Source organism: Physeter macrocephalus, chromosome 20 (assembly GCF_002837175.3).
Source record: "Physeter macrocephalus isolate SW-GA chromosome 20, ASM283717v5, whole genome shotgun sequence".
NCBI lineage: Eukaryota > Metazoa > Chordata > Mammalia > Artiodactyla > Physeteridae > Physeter > Physeter macrocephalus.
The window spans coordinates 24,773,690-24,787,372 of NC_041233.1; the positions used below are offsets into that span (position 1 = coordinate 24,773,690).

General features: G+C 41.7%; 2 protein-coding genes across 4 annotated transcripts in view; one reads left to right on the forward strand and one right to left on the reverse strand.

Moving 5' to 3' along the window:
- The window catches only part of CFAP70 (cilia and flagella associated protein 70), a 95,422-nt gene that overhangs the window by 15,582 nt on the left and 66,157 nt on the right, over positions 1–13,683 (reverse strand). For all 3 annotated transcript variants that reach the window (XM_055080802.1, XM_055080803.1, XM_055080804.1), the window contains 4 exons: positions 3,646–3,804; positions 2,963–3,084; positions 1,350–1,502; positions 455–616 (listed from right to left, as the gene is read on the reverse strand). In XM_055080802.1, the coding sequence (XP_054936777.1) occupies positions 455–616; positions 1,350–1,502; positions 2,963–3,084; positions 3,646–3,804 (596 nt within the window). The remainder of the gene's footprint in view (positions 1–454; positions 617–1,349; positions 1,503–2,962; positions 3,085–3,645; positions 3,805–13,683) is intronic.
- Positions 12,169–13,683, forward strand: part of LOC102996014 (RNA-binding protein 47-like) — a 2,864-nt gene continuing 1,349 nt past the window's right edge. The window contains exon 1 of the mRNA XM_024132079.2: positions 12,169–13,602. Coding sequence (XP_023987847.1) covers positions 12,292–13,602 — 1,311 coding nt within the window. The 5' untranslated portion in view covers positions 12,169–12,291. The remainder of the gene's footprint in view (positions 13,603–13,683) is intronic.

The following is a 13,683-nucleotide window of genomic DNA, read 5'->3' on the forward strand; positions in this document are numbered from 1 at the left end:
AAGTTTTATGTTCACAGCAAAACTGAGAGGAAAGAACAGAGATTTTCCATTTACCCACTGTCCCCACACATGCATAGCCTCTCCCATTATCAACATCCCCGACCAGAGTGGTACCTTTCTGTTAGTTAAGTCAAGCTAAGAATGCTTCTACTACTTTTAATAAAAGAAAGCTAAAATAATAGCTAAAATAACACTTACTGAGTTCTTAACAACTTTTTTAGTATCATAATTGTTAAAACCACAGACTCTAGTATTAGACTGCCTGGGTTTGAATCCTGCTTCTGTTAATTACTGGTTATCTGATATTGGGCAAGTCACTTTACCTTTGGATGTAAAAGTGTTATCATCATATTACTATTCTTACTCCACAAAGATGGATGTTAATGCTTGAACTGTAATCAGGTCCCAGACAATGACCTGATTTACATAGTTACTCCCCATCTCTATTCCTCACCTCTTTCTCTTCCAGATATATCTGCCCCAGTCGCAGGAAGATGAAGTGCATCTCAGAAGCATCCGCTACAAAACTAATGGTTCGCTCATAGCATGCCTTGGCCTCAGCATGATTTCCACGCAGAAAATAGAGATGGCCCTTCGTGCCCCAGACGTTAGGGTTCTAAGAAAGTGAAGAACAAGTAGTACATGGGATGAGGTGGTATTTAAAAGTACATTAATGATCTTTGTTTAACATTTAAATTTAGATGAAGTCCATGTTCTTTTGCAAATTAGAAAGAGGGCCATTCAGTTGCACTGGGAGATACTGTTCTAGGACTGCCCTCTCATTTTTTTTTTTTTTTTTTTGCTGTACGCGGGCCTCTCACTGTTGTGGCCTCTCCCGTTGCGGAGCACAGGCTCCGGACGCACAGGCTCAGCGGCCATGGCTCATGGGCCCAGCTGCTCCGCGGCATGTGGGATCCTCCCGGACCGGGGCACGAACCCGGTTCCCCTGCATCGGCAGGCGGGCTCTCAACCACTGCGCCACCAGGGAAGCCCTGCCCTCTCATTTTTTTCTTGCATTCTTCAAAGCCATTTTGTCTTTAGGGAAAATATTAAGAAAAATATTCATGCATAACCATGATGATGTTCACAATGAGAAAGCAGAAGTTCAGGAAACTTGAAATAGATAAAGTGTCTGCTAAAGAGCTGTCCTTATCCTTTCTCTGTCCTTTGTAAAAGTCATGATTGATTAAGAAAAACAAATGGAAGGAAATTAGATAAATGAGTTTACCAACAGCTGATGACCCCCACCTCTGGTAACCAGAAGTCTACCTGTGATATGGCATCACCATCTTTAAGAAGGCCTACTTGTCCCTTCTCCAAACTAAAGACGCTCTAGCAAAAGTTATTACCAGGTAGTCCATCTGGGCTGCTTGTTGAAGGTATTCCTCTGCTTTAGCAAAATCCTTCTTGAGTAGGTGTGTCTGGGCCAGCACCAAGTAATACTCACAGCTGGGGCCTCCATGAGGGCATAATAGCTCATGTGCAAGCACTCTGTGTACATACTGCAAGGAAAACTCAGATTATAGGAAACATGTAAATGACTGCATGGTGTCAATTCCATAGCTCTCACGGTTGAAGATTATGTCTCTGATAATAAATAATAAGAAACATATTATAGAATGAAATGATTATCAATTTCAAAAGGTTAGAAGTGAATTATAAACATTCAGTATATCATGGTTCCATTACCAGCTATTCATGTAGTAACATTTCCAAGTGAATTATCTACAGTACTGTATAATTCTGGTCTTGCTGGTCATACTAGATGAGTTTTAGACTATTGTGTAGCAGACAAAGGCATTTCATCAACCACCCCATTTTCATGCAAGGTAACATTTTCAGGCATTTGTATTTATATGGAAACTTAGAGTGAGGCAAAACCTCCCTTTCTAAAATTCTAGACTCAGGATCTTAGAAACATAAATGTCTGTTTCTGACACACTCTCAAGCATTTGTTATGTTCACCAGTTTTATACTTTGGGCTATACTTTGTTTTTGATATAAGGCCTGCAAATTTGACAAAGTCATATGTACTTGCTAAGAAGAGGGGAAACCCTTCTTCTCCCTCTGTTCTCATCTCAGCCTATAATATAGAACTTCCACAAATAATGATACCTTCTTAGGAAAATACTGCGGGGGAGGCTCTGCAGCTGTTCCCTCTACCTGCGTTCTGACTCTTGGACATGGGGGAAAAGTGATTTATTTAATTAGGGAGACAGAGAGCCTGTTTCTCTATTGTGAAAGGTGAGTATATTAAAGCCTCCTGCTTAATGTGGCCCACTCCCACCTAGTTCATAATTCTTGCCCTATCTTGAGTTGCCCACCCTCAAGTGGGGGGATGCACTCTATAGGTTGAGGGCCAAATCTCTTGCCTCCTGGATCTTGCTCTCTCTCTTACTGCTCGCTTCATGGATATGTTTCTCATTTCCTATGTGGTAGGTAGACCTTACAGGATGCTCTTCTTCTCTGGGAGGAGACTGCAATTCTCCAGCTGTTCCACCTGTGACTGCATGGGTAAATCAAATCTGGGACCAGTAACATATCCAGCCCAGTTATAACAATAAAAAATTAGTATTTTTATCCCCCATATAGCACTGTGTATCTGTTTCCAATTGGTTCAGAACCTGGAAGGGAAGAAGGGTGTGCTTAGGCTCCTGTGAACCCCCAAGACTCACATAACATGAGTTCCCACAATAAAGTAACATCAGGCTACATATGACTCAGAGTCTGATTTTGCTTTGCTGGTATTCTATAGGGAGCAGACTTGCAGTGACGTCTCCTGATGCTCTCTGCAGAGAGTAGTTCATGTTTGAACGTTTATTCCATTGTGTCTATAGTGTGCTCTCAAAGAATGTTTGCTTTCTGCATCATACACATTTAAGCTTGCGAAGACATCACTATGATAGAATAAGTAGTTCATTAAAATCTTTCCCTCTACTTGCCCTTTTTCAAATATTCTGACCTGCACAGCATTGACCTTCATCAAGAAGCGTATGGTCTCCATGAAGATGGTGGTAGGAGTTTGGGAAACACTATAAAGGGTGGGATGCAGACAAGTCGATGACTCTTGACATTTTGATGCTTCTGAAAATATGATATTAAAATAATAGACAATTAGATATAAAGGAAAAATTCAGAAGCTCAGACACATGGCAGGGAGAGTATTCTAATCTAATATATGAGAGAAATTATAATCTTGAAAGCAATAGATTATTCTATAGCAATGGCCCCCAAAGAGGAGATGTCAAAGGTTCTCAAGGTTATTCTACTGGTGGTTCCAAATGCAAGTTGAATGAAATAAAAGCTTTTTTTAAAAAAAGTATTCAGATCTTCCTGAATGTGAAACAGATTTGTAGATACTCTGAATCTTTAGATATTGTAAAACTGAAAATTCATTGCCAGAAAATCATAGGTCTATAGTTGGCTACTTCTCTGAGCTAAATGTAAATCCTCACTATAGAAAGAGTTGCATTACTGAGATTGGATTTCAGAGTCTAGCCTCACATGAAGCAATTTAGACAATATTACAGATAAACTAATCAACTTCAAACAAGTTAAGATTGCCATTTTGGTCATCAAAAGAGTTTTCAACATTGTCTAATTGTTTATGCCCTTCTTCCAAGTCGAAATCTTTATTCTAATTACCTTTTTTTAATGGTATCTCCTTGATAAATGTGTTGGATGGTTTTTGGCTGGTAGTTGGATCCTGAGACTGTACAGACAAAATGGGTTCATGTGACTCAGACTGCAGGTTAGAGGATTCATCAAGAAATTCATCTAGAATGGATAATGGAGCTCCTAGTCCTAAAAAGATTAAATTTTAATGAGAAAAAAAACTACTTTCCTACATTGTATATTAAAAGGTTATTACAGGAGATAAATACAATTAATTTCCAAAGCATAGGAAACATAACCCCTAAATATTGCATGGAAAGACTTGTTTTGTAGATTTTTTATTTCTGAATAATTTAAAGAGTGCAAGCTAAACAGACAGCACAGTTCCTGCCACTATGACCCCCTAGTCGAACCCTTCTGCCAGCCCAAGTCATGATAGTGTCAAACAAATACCTATTACAAAAGCTATATGCTAAGCCTAGAATCTCAAGAATCCAGAGGAGAAGATTAACATATTTTTAGATAATATTAAAACCCTTTAAGGACAGGAATTCTATTTTATTTCACTGTTCAAAAATCACCATCATCATCATCATCATAAGTAGTTATATATGAACATGACTATATGCCACGTATTATATTAAGGATTGTAATGTACAATCTTATTTATTTTTCACAACACTATGAGATATACTTATTATGCTCCATTAAACAAAGTGAACCACAGAGAAGTTAAAAAATTTGCTGAAGCTCTTAAACATTCCAAGCTGCCTCTCACATAAACAAATGTTTTAGGAATAAAAATAAAAAGCAACACCGGTTAGGAAATGATCAGTGCCAGTTGGTTGTGAATCAGAAGAGGTCACTCTCAGCTAGAGAAAAAGATATGGCTTTGAAAAATAGGTAGAAGTTGGATAGGTAGAGAGGTAGGGGCTAAAGCATGGAAGTAGCAAGCTAATTATTTTTATGGGTACTGAGGATTGCATAGTAAAAATTAAGGAAATGTAGGCTGGGGGCTAGACTGTATTGATATTTGAATGCTAGGAGTTTTCTTCTGTAGGAAAAAGAAGAGGTTTACAATGAAGAGTTTTGAGCAGAAAAATCAGAGAATGAAAGTGGGATTTTATGAAGATTACTCTAGCAGTACTATGCAGCAAGGAGAAATAAATGTTGATGGAGACAAAGAAGTCTGTAATAAGGCTGTTATAACATTCTGGATATTGGTAATGGAGAGTAGTGGAAATACAAAAGGAAGATGTAGGGAGCATTTTGAAAGAAAACCAACTGGTCTGGGAAATCACCTTGATATTGGGATCGGGGGAAGCTCAAGCAAGCAAGCAAGAAGAAGCAGGGATGACTCTGAGATCATGAGCTTGGGTGCCTAATATAATGATGTGTAGAGTCAGTTTGAGAAATGAGGAGATGAGTTAACTAGTGGAAAAATCCAACTGCTAGATTCTGGAGGGATGTCAAGGTTAAAGATAGAAATCTGACAGTTATCAGAAGTGAAAATAGAAATTGTGAGGGTAGGTGAGCTCTTAGAAAGTAAGACGGTATTACTGGGAAGTGATTACATCTAATGGGTGTGACAAAGTGAAGCAACCAAAGGAAACCCAAACTATTGGAGATGGAGTTAATCCAACATGTATTTCAAGAAAAGAGAATGGTTAAATATGCAGACTGATCATTGAGAAGTGATGATCTTAATGAAAAAAAAAGCAACTGGAGAGGTGGCCAAAATAGCAGAGTAGGAAGACCCTGAACTCACTGCCTCCCATGGACACACCAAAATTACAACCACTTACAGAACAACTATCTATGAAAATGACATGCAGACTAGAAGAAAATATTTTCCACACTGAAGACTTAAAAAAGGAACCACAGTGAGATGGTAGGAGGGACGGGGACATGGTATACTCAGGACCCACACCCTCAGGTTGGTGACCAACATACGAGAGGAATATCACAATCATAGAGGTCCTGCCCAAGGAGTGAGGGTTCATAGTCCTATATCAGGCTCCTCAAACTAGGGATATCCTGAACCAGGAAGACAAGGCCCCAGAACATCTGGCTCTGAAAACCACTGGGGCTTAGGATGAGGAGAGCTGAAGGACTATAGGAAATAGAGACTCCAATTTTAAAGGGAGTGCACAAAATCTCTCATGCTCCCAGTCCCAGTGCAGAGGCAGTAGTTTGAAAGCCTAGGTCAGACCCACTTGCTGATCTTGGAGAGCCTATTGGATGGCAGGAGGCAACTGGTACTCCCTCTGGGGATGGAGACACTGTTGACAGCTATTTGGGGATCCTTCTACCATGATAACACTGGTACTGGCAAGTGCCATTTTAGAATCCTCCCTCTAGCTTATTACCACCGGGGACTGACCCCACCCACCAGTGGGTTGGCACAAGCCATGAGCCCTCCTGGAGCTCACAAACAGCTGCACGGAGATACAGCCTAGCCCACCAGTGGGCCAGCACCAGCCCCAAGTCCCCCCAGGGCTGCACAGCCAACCACACAGGATGTGCCCTCCAGTGGGCCCTCAGCCACCACGTGAGGCACTGCCTCACAGACAACTGGGCCAGGGCCCAGCCCCGCCTACCAGCATGCCCACATTAGTTCACCTTGCCACAAAAGAGAGTGCATGCAGCCTACATACAGGATACCTCTAGAGCATATAGCTCTGGTGACCAGAAACAAGTGCCCTGCTGGGCCTCATTGGACATCTCCTGCATAAGGCCACTTCTTCAAGATTGGGAAATGTAACCAACTTACCTGCCTACCACACAGAAATAAACAAGAGAATTGGGCAAAATGAAGAGACAGATGAATATGTTACCAATGAAAGAACAAGACATAACCTCAGTAAAAGAACTAAAAAAAGTGGAGATAAGCAATCTTTCCACTTCTTTGAATCATCTTCAGTTGCCTTTATCAGTTTTTTGTAGTTCTCAGCGGATAAGTCTCTCACCTCCTTGGTCAGGTTTATTCCTATGTATTTTTTTTGTTTGTTTTTTGGATACGATTTTAAAAGCATTGTTTTTTGTTTTGTTTTGTTTTGACTTTCCCTTTCTGATACTTCATTGTTAGTGTAAAGAAATGCAACAGATTTCTGTATGTCAATCTTGTATCCTGCTACCTTGCTGAATTTGTTTATCAGTTCTAGAAGTTTTTGTGTGAAATCTTTAGGGTTTTCTCCATATAGTATCATGTCATGTGCATATAATGACAATTATACCTCTTCCCTTCCAATCTGGATACCTTTTATTTCTTTTTCTTGTCCGATTGCTGTGTCTAGGACTTCCAATACCATGTTGAATAGAAGGGGTAAAAGTGGGCATCCTTGTCTTGTTCCAGATTTTAGTGGGAAGGCTTTTAGCTTTTCACCGCTGAGTATTATATTAGCTGTGGGTTTGTCATAAATAGCTTTTATTATGTTGAGATATGTTCCCTGTATACCCACTTTGGTAAGAGTTTTTATCATGAATGGATGTTGAATTTTGTCAAATGCTTTTTCTGCATCTATTGAGATGATCATGTAGTTTTTGTCTTTTCTTTTGTTGATGTGGTGTATCACACTGATTGATTTGCATATGTTGAACCGTCCTTGTGAACTGGGATAAATCCCACTTGGTCATAGTGTATGATCTTTTTTTACGTGTTGTTGGATTCAGTTTGCTAATATTTTGTTGAGAATTTTTCATTAAATACAAAGTTAAAATAAAAGATATAATAAATATATAAGCAGAAATCAATAAAATTAAAATTGAAAATTAATAGAGAAGATTAATGGAACCAAAAGTTGGCTCTTTGAAAAGATCAATAAAATCAATAAGCCGTTAGCCAGGCTAACTAAAAAAAAAAAAAAAAAAAAAAAAAAAAGAAAAAGAGGACATATTACTAATATCAGAAAAGAAAGAAGAGACATCACTACAGATCCCATGGACATTAAAAAGATAGTAAAGGGCTTCCCTGGTGGCGCAGTGGTTAAGAATCTGCCTGCCAATGCAGGGGACATGGGTTCGAGCCCTGGTACAGGAAGATCCCACATGCCACAGAACAACCAAGCCTGTGTGCCACAACTACTGAGCCTGTGCTCTAGAGCCCACAAGCCACAACTACTGAACCCGCGTGCCACACTACTGAAGCACATGCACTTAGCGCCCATGCTCTGCAACGAGAAGCCACTGCAATGAGAAGCCCGTGCACCGCAACAGAGTAGCCCCCGCTCGCTGCAACTAGAGAAAGCCCACGTGCAGCAACGAAGACCCAATGCAGCCTAATTAATTAATTAATTAATTAATTACTTTAAAAGATAGTAAAGGAATATTATGAACACTTACGTGCCCACAAATTTAATAACCTAGATGAAATGGACCAACTTCCTAAAAAACATAATCTTCCAAAACTTACACAAGGAGAAACAGACAATCTGAATAGGACTATGTCTATTAAATATACTGAATCAGTAATTAATAACCTTCCAATACAGAAAATACGAGGGTCAGATGGGTTCACTGGTGAATTCTCCCAAACATTTAAAGAAGAAATTATACCATTTCTATACAATATCTTTAAGAGGACAGAGGAAGAAGGAATACTTTCTAAGTCATTCTATGAGGCCAACATTTTCCTAATACCAAAACCAGACAAAGACTTTACAAGACAAGAAAACTACAGACTATTATCTCTCATGAACATAGACTGAAAAACTGTCAACAAAATATTAGCAAATCAAATTCAACAATATATAAAAGAATTATACACCATGGCCAAATAGGATTTAACGTAGGTATGCAAGGCTGGTTGAACATTCAAAAATTGACTAATGTAATCCAGAATATCAACAGGCTAAAGAAGAAAATCATATGATCATATCAATAGATGCAGAAAAAGCATCTGACAAAATCTAACACCTCTTCAAGATAAAAACTCTCAGTAAACTAGGAACTGAGGGAAACTTCCTGGACTTGATCAAGAATATCTACAAAAAACTATAGCTATCATCATACTTAGTGGTAAGAAACTTGAAGTTTTCCCACAAGATCAGAAACAAGGGAAGGATGTCCCTTCTCACCACTGCTTTTCAACATCATACATCATACTGTAAGTCCTAGCTAATGCAACAAGACAAGAAAAAGAAATAAAAGAAATACAAATTGGGAAGGAAGGAATACAAATTGAGAAGGAAAAAATACAACTGTCTTTGTTTGCAAAAGATATGATTGTTGGGCTTCCCTGGTGGCACAGTGGTTGAGAATCTGCCTGCTAATGCAGGGGACACGGGTTCGAGCCCTGGTCTGGGAAGATCCCACATGCTGCGGAGCAACTAGGCCCATGAGCCACAACTACTGAGCCTGTGCGTCTGGAGCCTGTGCTCCGCAACAAGAGAGGTCGCGATAGTGAGAGGCCCGCGCACTGCGATGCAGAGTGGCCCCCACCTGCCACAACTAGAGAAAGCCTTCGCACAGAAACGAAGACCCAACACAGCCATAGATAAATAAATAAATTTTTTTTTAAAAAGATATGATTGTCTATGTAGAAAGTCCAAAAGAAGTGACCAAAAATACTCCTGGAACTAACAAGCAATTATAGCAAAATTGCAGGATACAAGGTTAATATATGAAAGTTAATCTATATACCAGCAACAAATAAGTGCAATTTGAAATTTAAGCCCAACACTATCTATATTGGCATCCAAAAAATGAAAAACTTAGGTATAAATCTGACAAAATATATACAAGTTCTGTATAAGGAAAACTACAATCTATGATGAACTAAATCAAAAAAGAACTAAATAAATGGAGAGATAGTTCATGTTAATGGATAGGAAGATTCACTATCATCAGGATGTCAGTTCTTCCCAATTTCATCTATGGATTCAATGCAATTCCAATCAAAGTCCCAGAAAGTTATTCTGTGGATATCAAAAAACTGATTCTAAAGTTTATATGGAGAGGCAAAAGACACAGAACAGAACATAATATTTAAGGAGAACAAAGTTGGAGAACTGACCCTACCTGACTTCAAGACTCACTATAAAACTGCAATAATGAAGACAGCATGGTACTGCCAAAAGAATAGACAAACAGATTGGTGGAACAGAATAGGGAGCCCAGAAATAGACCCACATAAATATAAACTAATCTTTGACAAAAAACCAAAGGTAATACAATTGAGCAAAGATAGACTTTTCTGCAAATAGCAGTGGAACAATTGGACATCTACATGCAAAAAAATGAATTTAGACACAGACATCATAACATCACAAAAATTAACTCAAAATGGATCACAGAACTAAGTGTAAAATGCAAAAACTATAAAACTCCTAGAAGATAACATAAGAGAAAACCTAGATGACATTGAGTATGGCTTTTTAGATAGAACACCAAAGGCATGACCCATGAAAGAAGGAATTGACAAGCTGGACTTCATTGAAACTAAAAACTCAGGCTCTGCAAAGGACAATGTGAAGAGAATGAGAAGACAAGCCATAGGACTGGGAGAAAATGTTTGCAGAAGACACATCTGATAAAAGACTTAATCAAAATATACACAGAACTCTTAAAACTAACAATAAGAATATAAACGACTTGATTAAAAAGTGGCCAAAGACCTTAACATACATCTCACCAAAGAAGATATAAAGATGGTACATAAGCTTTTAAGATACTGCATATCGTATGTCACCAGGCATGGTGATAATGGGGAAGAAAGACTATGCATGTGTGGAAGCAAGAAGTATATGTGAAATATCTATACTTTACTTTTTTTTTTTTTTTTTTTCTTTTTTGCGGTATGCGGGCCTCTCACTGTTGTGGCCTCTCCCATTGCGGAGCACAGGCTCTGGATGCGCAGGCTCAGCAGCCATGGCTCACGGGCCCAGCCGCTCCGCGGCATGTGGGATCTTCCGGGCCTCTCACTGCTGTGGCCTCTCCCGTTGCGGAGCACAGGCTCCGGACGCACAGGCTCACCAGCCAGGGCTCAGGGGCCCACCCGCTCCGCGGCATGTGGGATCTTCCCAGACCGGGGCACGAACCCGTGTCCCCTGCATCGGCAGGCGGACTCTCAACCACTGCGCCACCAGGGAAGCCCTATACTTTCCTTTTAATCTTGTTGTGAAACTAAAACTGCTCTAAAAAATAAAGTGTATTTTTAAAAAAATAAAAGATTAATATGAAAAATCATATTCTAATAAAATTTTTAAACCTAGATGAAACTGATGAACTCTAAAAAGTATAAAATACCATGAATAACACAATAAGGAATATAGAATGCAAATTCTTAAAGATTAAGAAAATGAAATGATAGTCGATACCTCCCTTGCCAAAAACCCCAGGTCCCAGTTGTTTTATGGTTGAGTTCTGCCAAATGTTTAAGTCAAAATCAATTGTATCATATATAAGTTGATACAGAAGAGCAAAGGAAAGGTGCCTAATAATCTTGATTATAAAAATAGACGACAAAAGAAAATTACAGGCTATTTCATTTATGAACATAGATGCTAAGATCCGAAATAAAGCATTAGCTATTCAAATCCAAAGGTATATTAAAAACTAATACATTATGATCAAGTAGGATTTCCAGTTATTGCAAGGATTGTTCAATATAAAAGAAATCTATCAATGTTGTTCACTATATTACTAGATAAAAGGAGAAAATAATTTTATTTTTTCAACTGATGCAGAAAAAGAATTTGATAAAGATCAACACCTATTAATGAAAAAAACTCTTTGGAAATTAAGAATAGACAAGATCCTCCTTAATTCTGTAAAGGTTTTTCAGAAAAAGCTTACAGCGTATTTTATATTTAATAGACAAACTTTAAACTAATTCCCCTTAAGACACGAAAGAAGACAACGCTGAACACCACAACTAATATACAACATATTATTGTAGATAATAAAAAGACATGAGTAGTATGAGGATTGGGAGGAAAATGTAACACTGTCATTATTGGCAGATGATATGACAATCATATTCTGGAAAAAAATAATAAACAGGTAATGCGAAGGGGTGGGGCACAGATTGCGGATTTCTTTGCGACGGGGATGGGGTGGGAGTTAGAACTAACTACCCAGAGATCAGGCAAGGTGAAGGGAGGGCTTGGCTGCTGTTTTTAAATGCAGTGTTTTTTGTTCCCTTTCTAGAAACCAGCTGCAACTTTAGGTCAGAGCGCATTAACATGAGCCACTTGTGAACGAGCAGCGCCCAGGCCCCAGGCCCTGCTGTGAAGGCCTTGGTCAGGGCTTGGTCCGCGTGATGTTTCTCCCTGTGGTCATCCAAGCGGTGCTCTGCCTCAGCAAAGGTATCTGCCCTCCTAAAACAACAGGAATGTTGCACTGGCCTTCAGCCAGCGAAGGCTCAGCGAGCAGGATAAAATTTCAATGCAGATTTACGGGAAGTTGCCAGTGCTGGGAGTAAAAATCTGGTCTGAGTTCGGGTAACAGAGACATCAGGACACCTCGCATTAGGTCACCTAGCAGAGATCAGCCACTCCTGGGCTCAGTGAGGAGGTCTGGATTTGCCTCAAAGGGCACTCCACAAATTGAACTGAGAAATCCCGAGGAAGCTGCCTGAATCTCCTTGTATATTCTTATTCAACATCGTGTAAAGGACCAGACAAATCAAATTGGTGGTTTTTGGTTTCCGCCGGGGCCGTGGATGCCTTTGACATTATGACCGCAGAGGATTCCACCACAGCCATGAGCAGCGAGCCGGCCGCTGGGTCCTCCACCAAGGTGCCCGAGGGCGTGGCGGGCGCGCCCAACGAGGCGGCGCTTCTGGCGCTGATGGAGCGCACGGGCTACAGCATGGTGCAGGAGAACGGGCAGCGCAAGTATGGCGGCCCGCCGCCCGGCTGGGAAGGTCCGCACCCGCAGCGCGGCTGCGAGGTCTTCGTGGGCAAGATCCCGCGCAACGTGTACGAGGACGAGCTGGTGCCCGTGTTCGAGGCGGTGGGCCGCATCTACGAGCTGCGCTTCATGATGGACTTCGACGGCAAGAACCGCGGCTACGCCTTCGTCATGTACTGCCACAAACACAAGGCCAAGCGCGCCGTGCGTGAGCTCAACAACTACGAGATCCGCCCCGGCCGCCTGCTCGGCCTGTGCTGCAGCGTGGACAACTGCCGCCTCTGCATCGGCGGCATCCCCAAGATGAAGAAGCGCGAGGAGATCCTGGAGGAGATTGCCAAGGTCACGGAAGGTGTGCTCGACGTGATCGTCTACGCCAGCGCGGCCGACAAGATGAAGAACCGCGGCTTCGCCTTCATCGAATACGAGAGCCACTGCGCCGCCGCCATGGCGCGCCGCAAGCTCATGCCCGGCCGCATCCAGCTTTGGGGCCACCAGATCGCCGTGGACTGGGCCGAGCCCGAGATTGACATGGACGAGGACGTGATGGAGACCGTGAAGATCCTCTACGTGCGGAAGCTCATGATTGAGACCACCGAGAACACCATCAAGAAGAGCTTCGGCCAGTTCAACCCGGGCTGCGTGGAGCGTGTCAAGAAGATCCGCGACTACGCCTTCGTGCACTTTGTCAGCCGCGAGGACGCCGTGCACACCATGAACAACCTCAACGGCACCAAGCTGGAGGGCTCATGCCTCGAGGTGACGCTGGCCAAGCCCGTGGACAAGGAGCAGTACTCCCGCTACCAGAAGGCGGCCAAGGGCGGCGGCGCAGCCGAGGAGGCAATGGTGCAGCAGCCCAGCTACGTGTACTCCTGTGACCCCTACACACTGGCCTACTATGGCTACCCCTACAACGCGCTCATTGGGCCCAACAGGGACTACTTCGTGAAAGCAGGCAGCATAAGAGGCCCGGGTCGAGGTACAGCTGGCAACAGAGCCCCAGGGCCTAGGGGTTCCTACCTTGGGGGATATTCTGCTGGCCGTGGTATATATAGCCGATATCATGAAGGAAAAGGAAAACAAGAAAAAGGATATGAACTTGTACCAAATTTGGAAATCTCTGGGGCTTCCCTGGTGGCGCAGTGGTTGCGCGTCCGCCTGCCAATGCAGGGGAACCTGGTTCGCGCCCCGGTCTGGGAGGGTCCCACGTGCCGC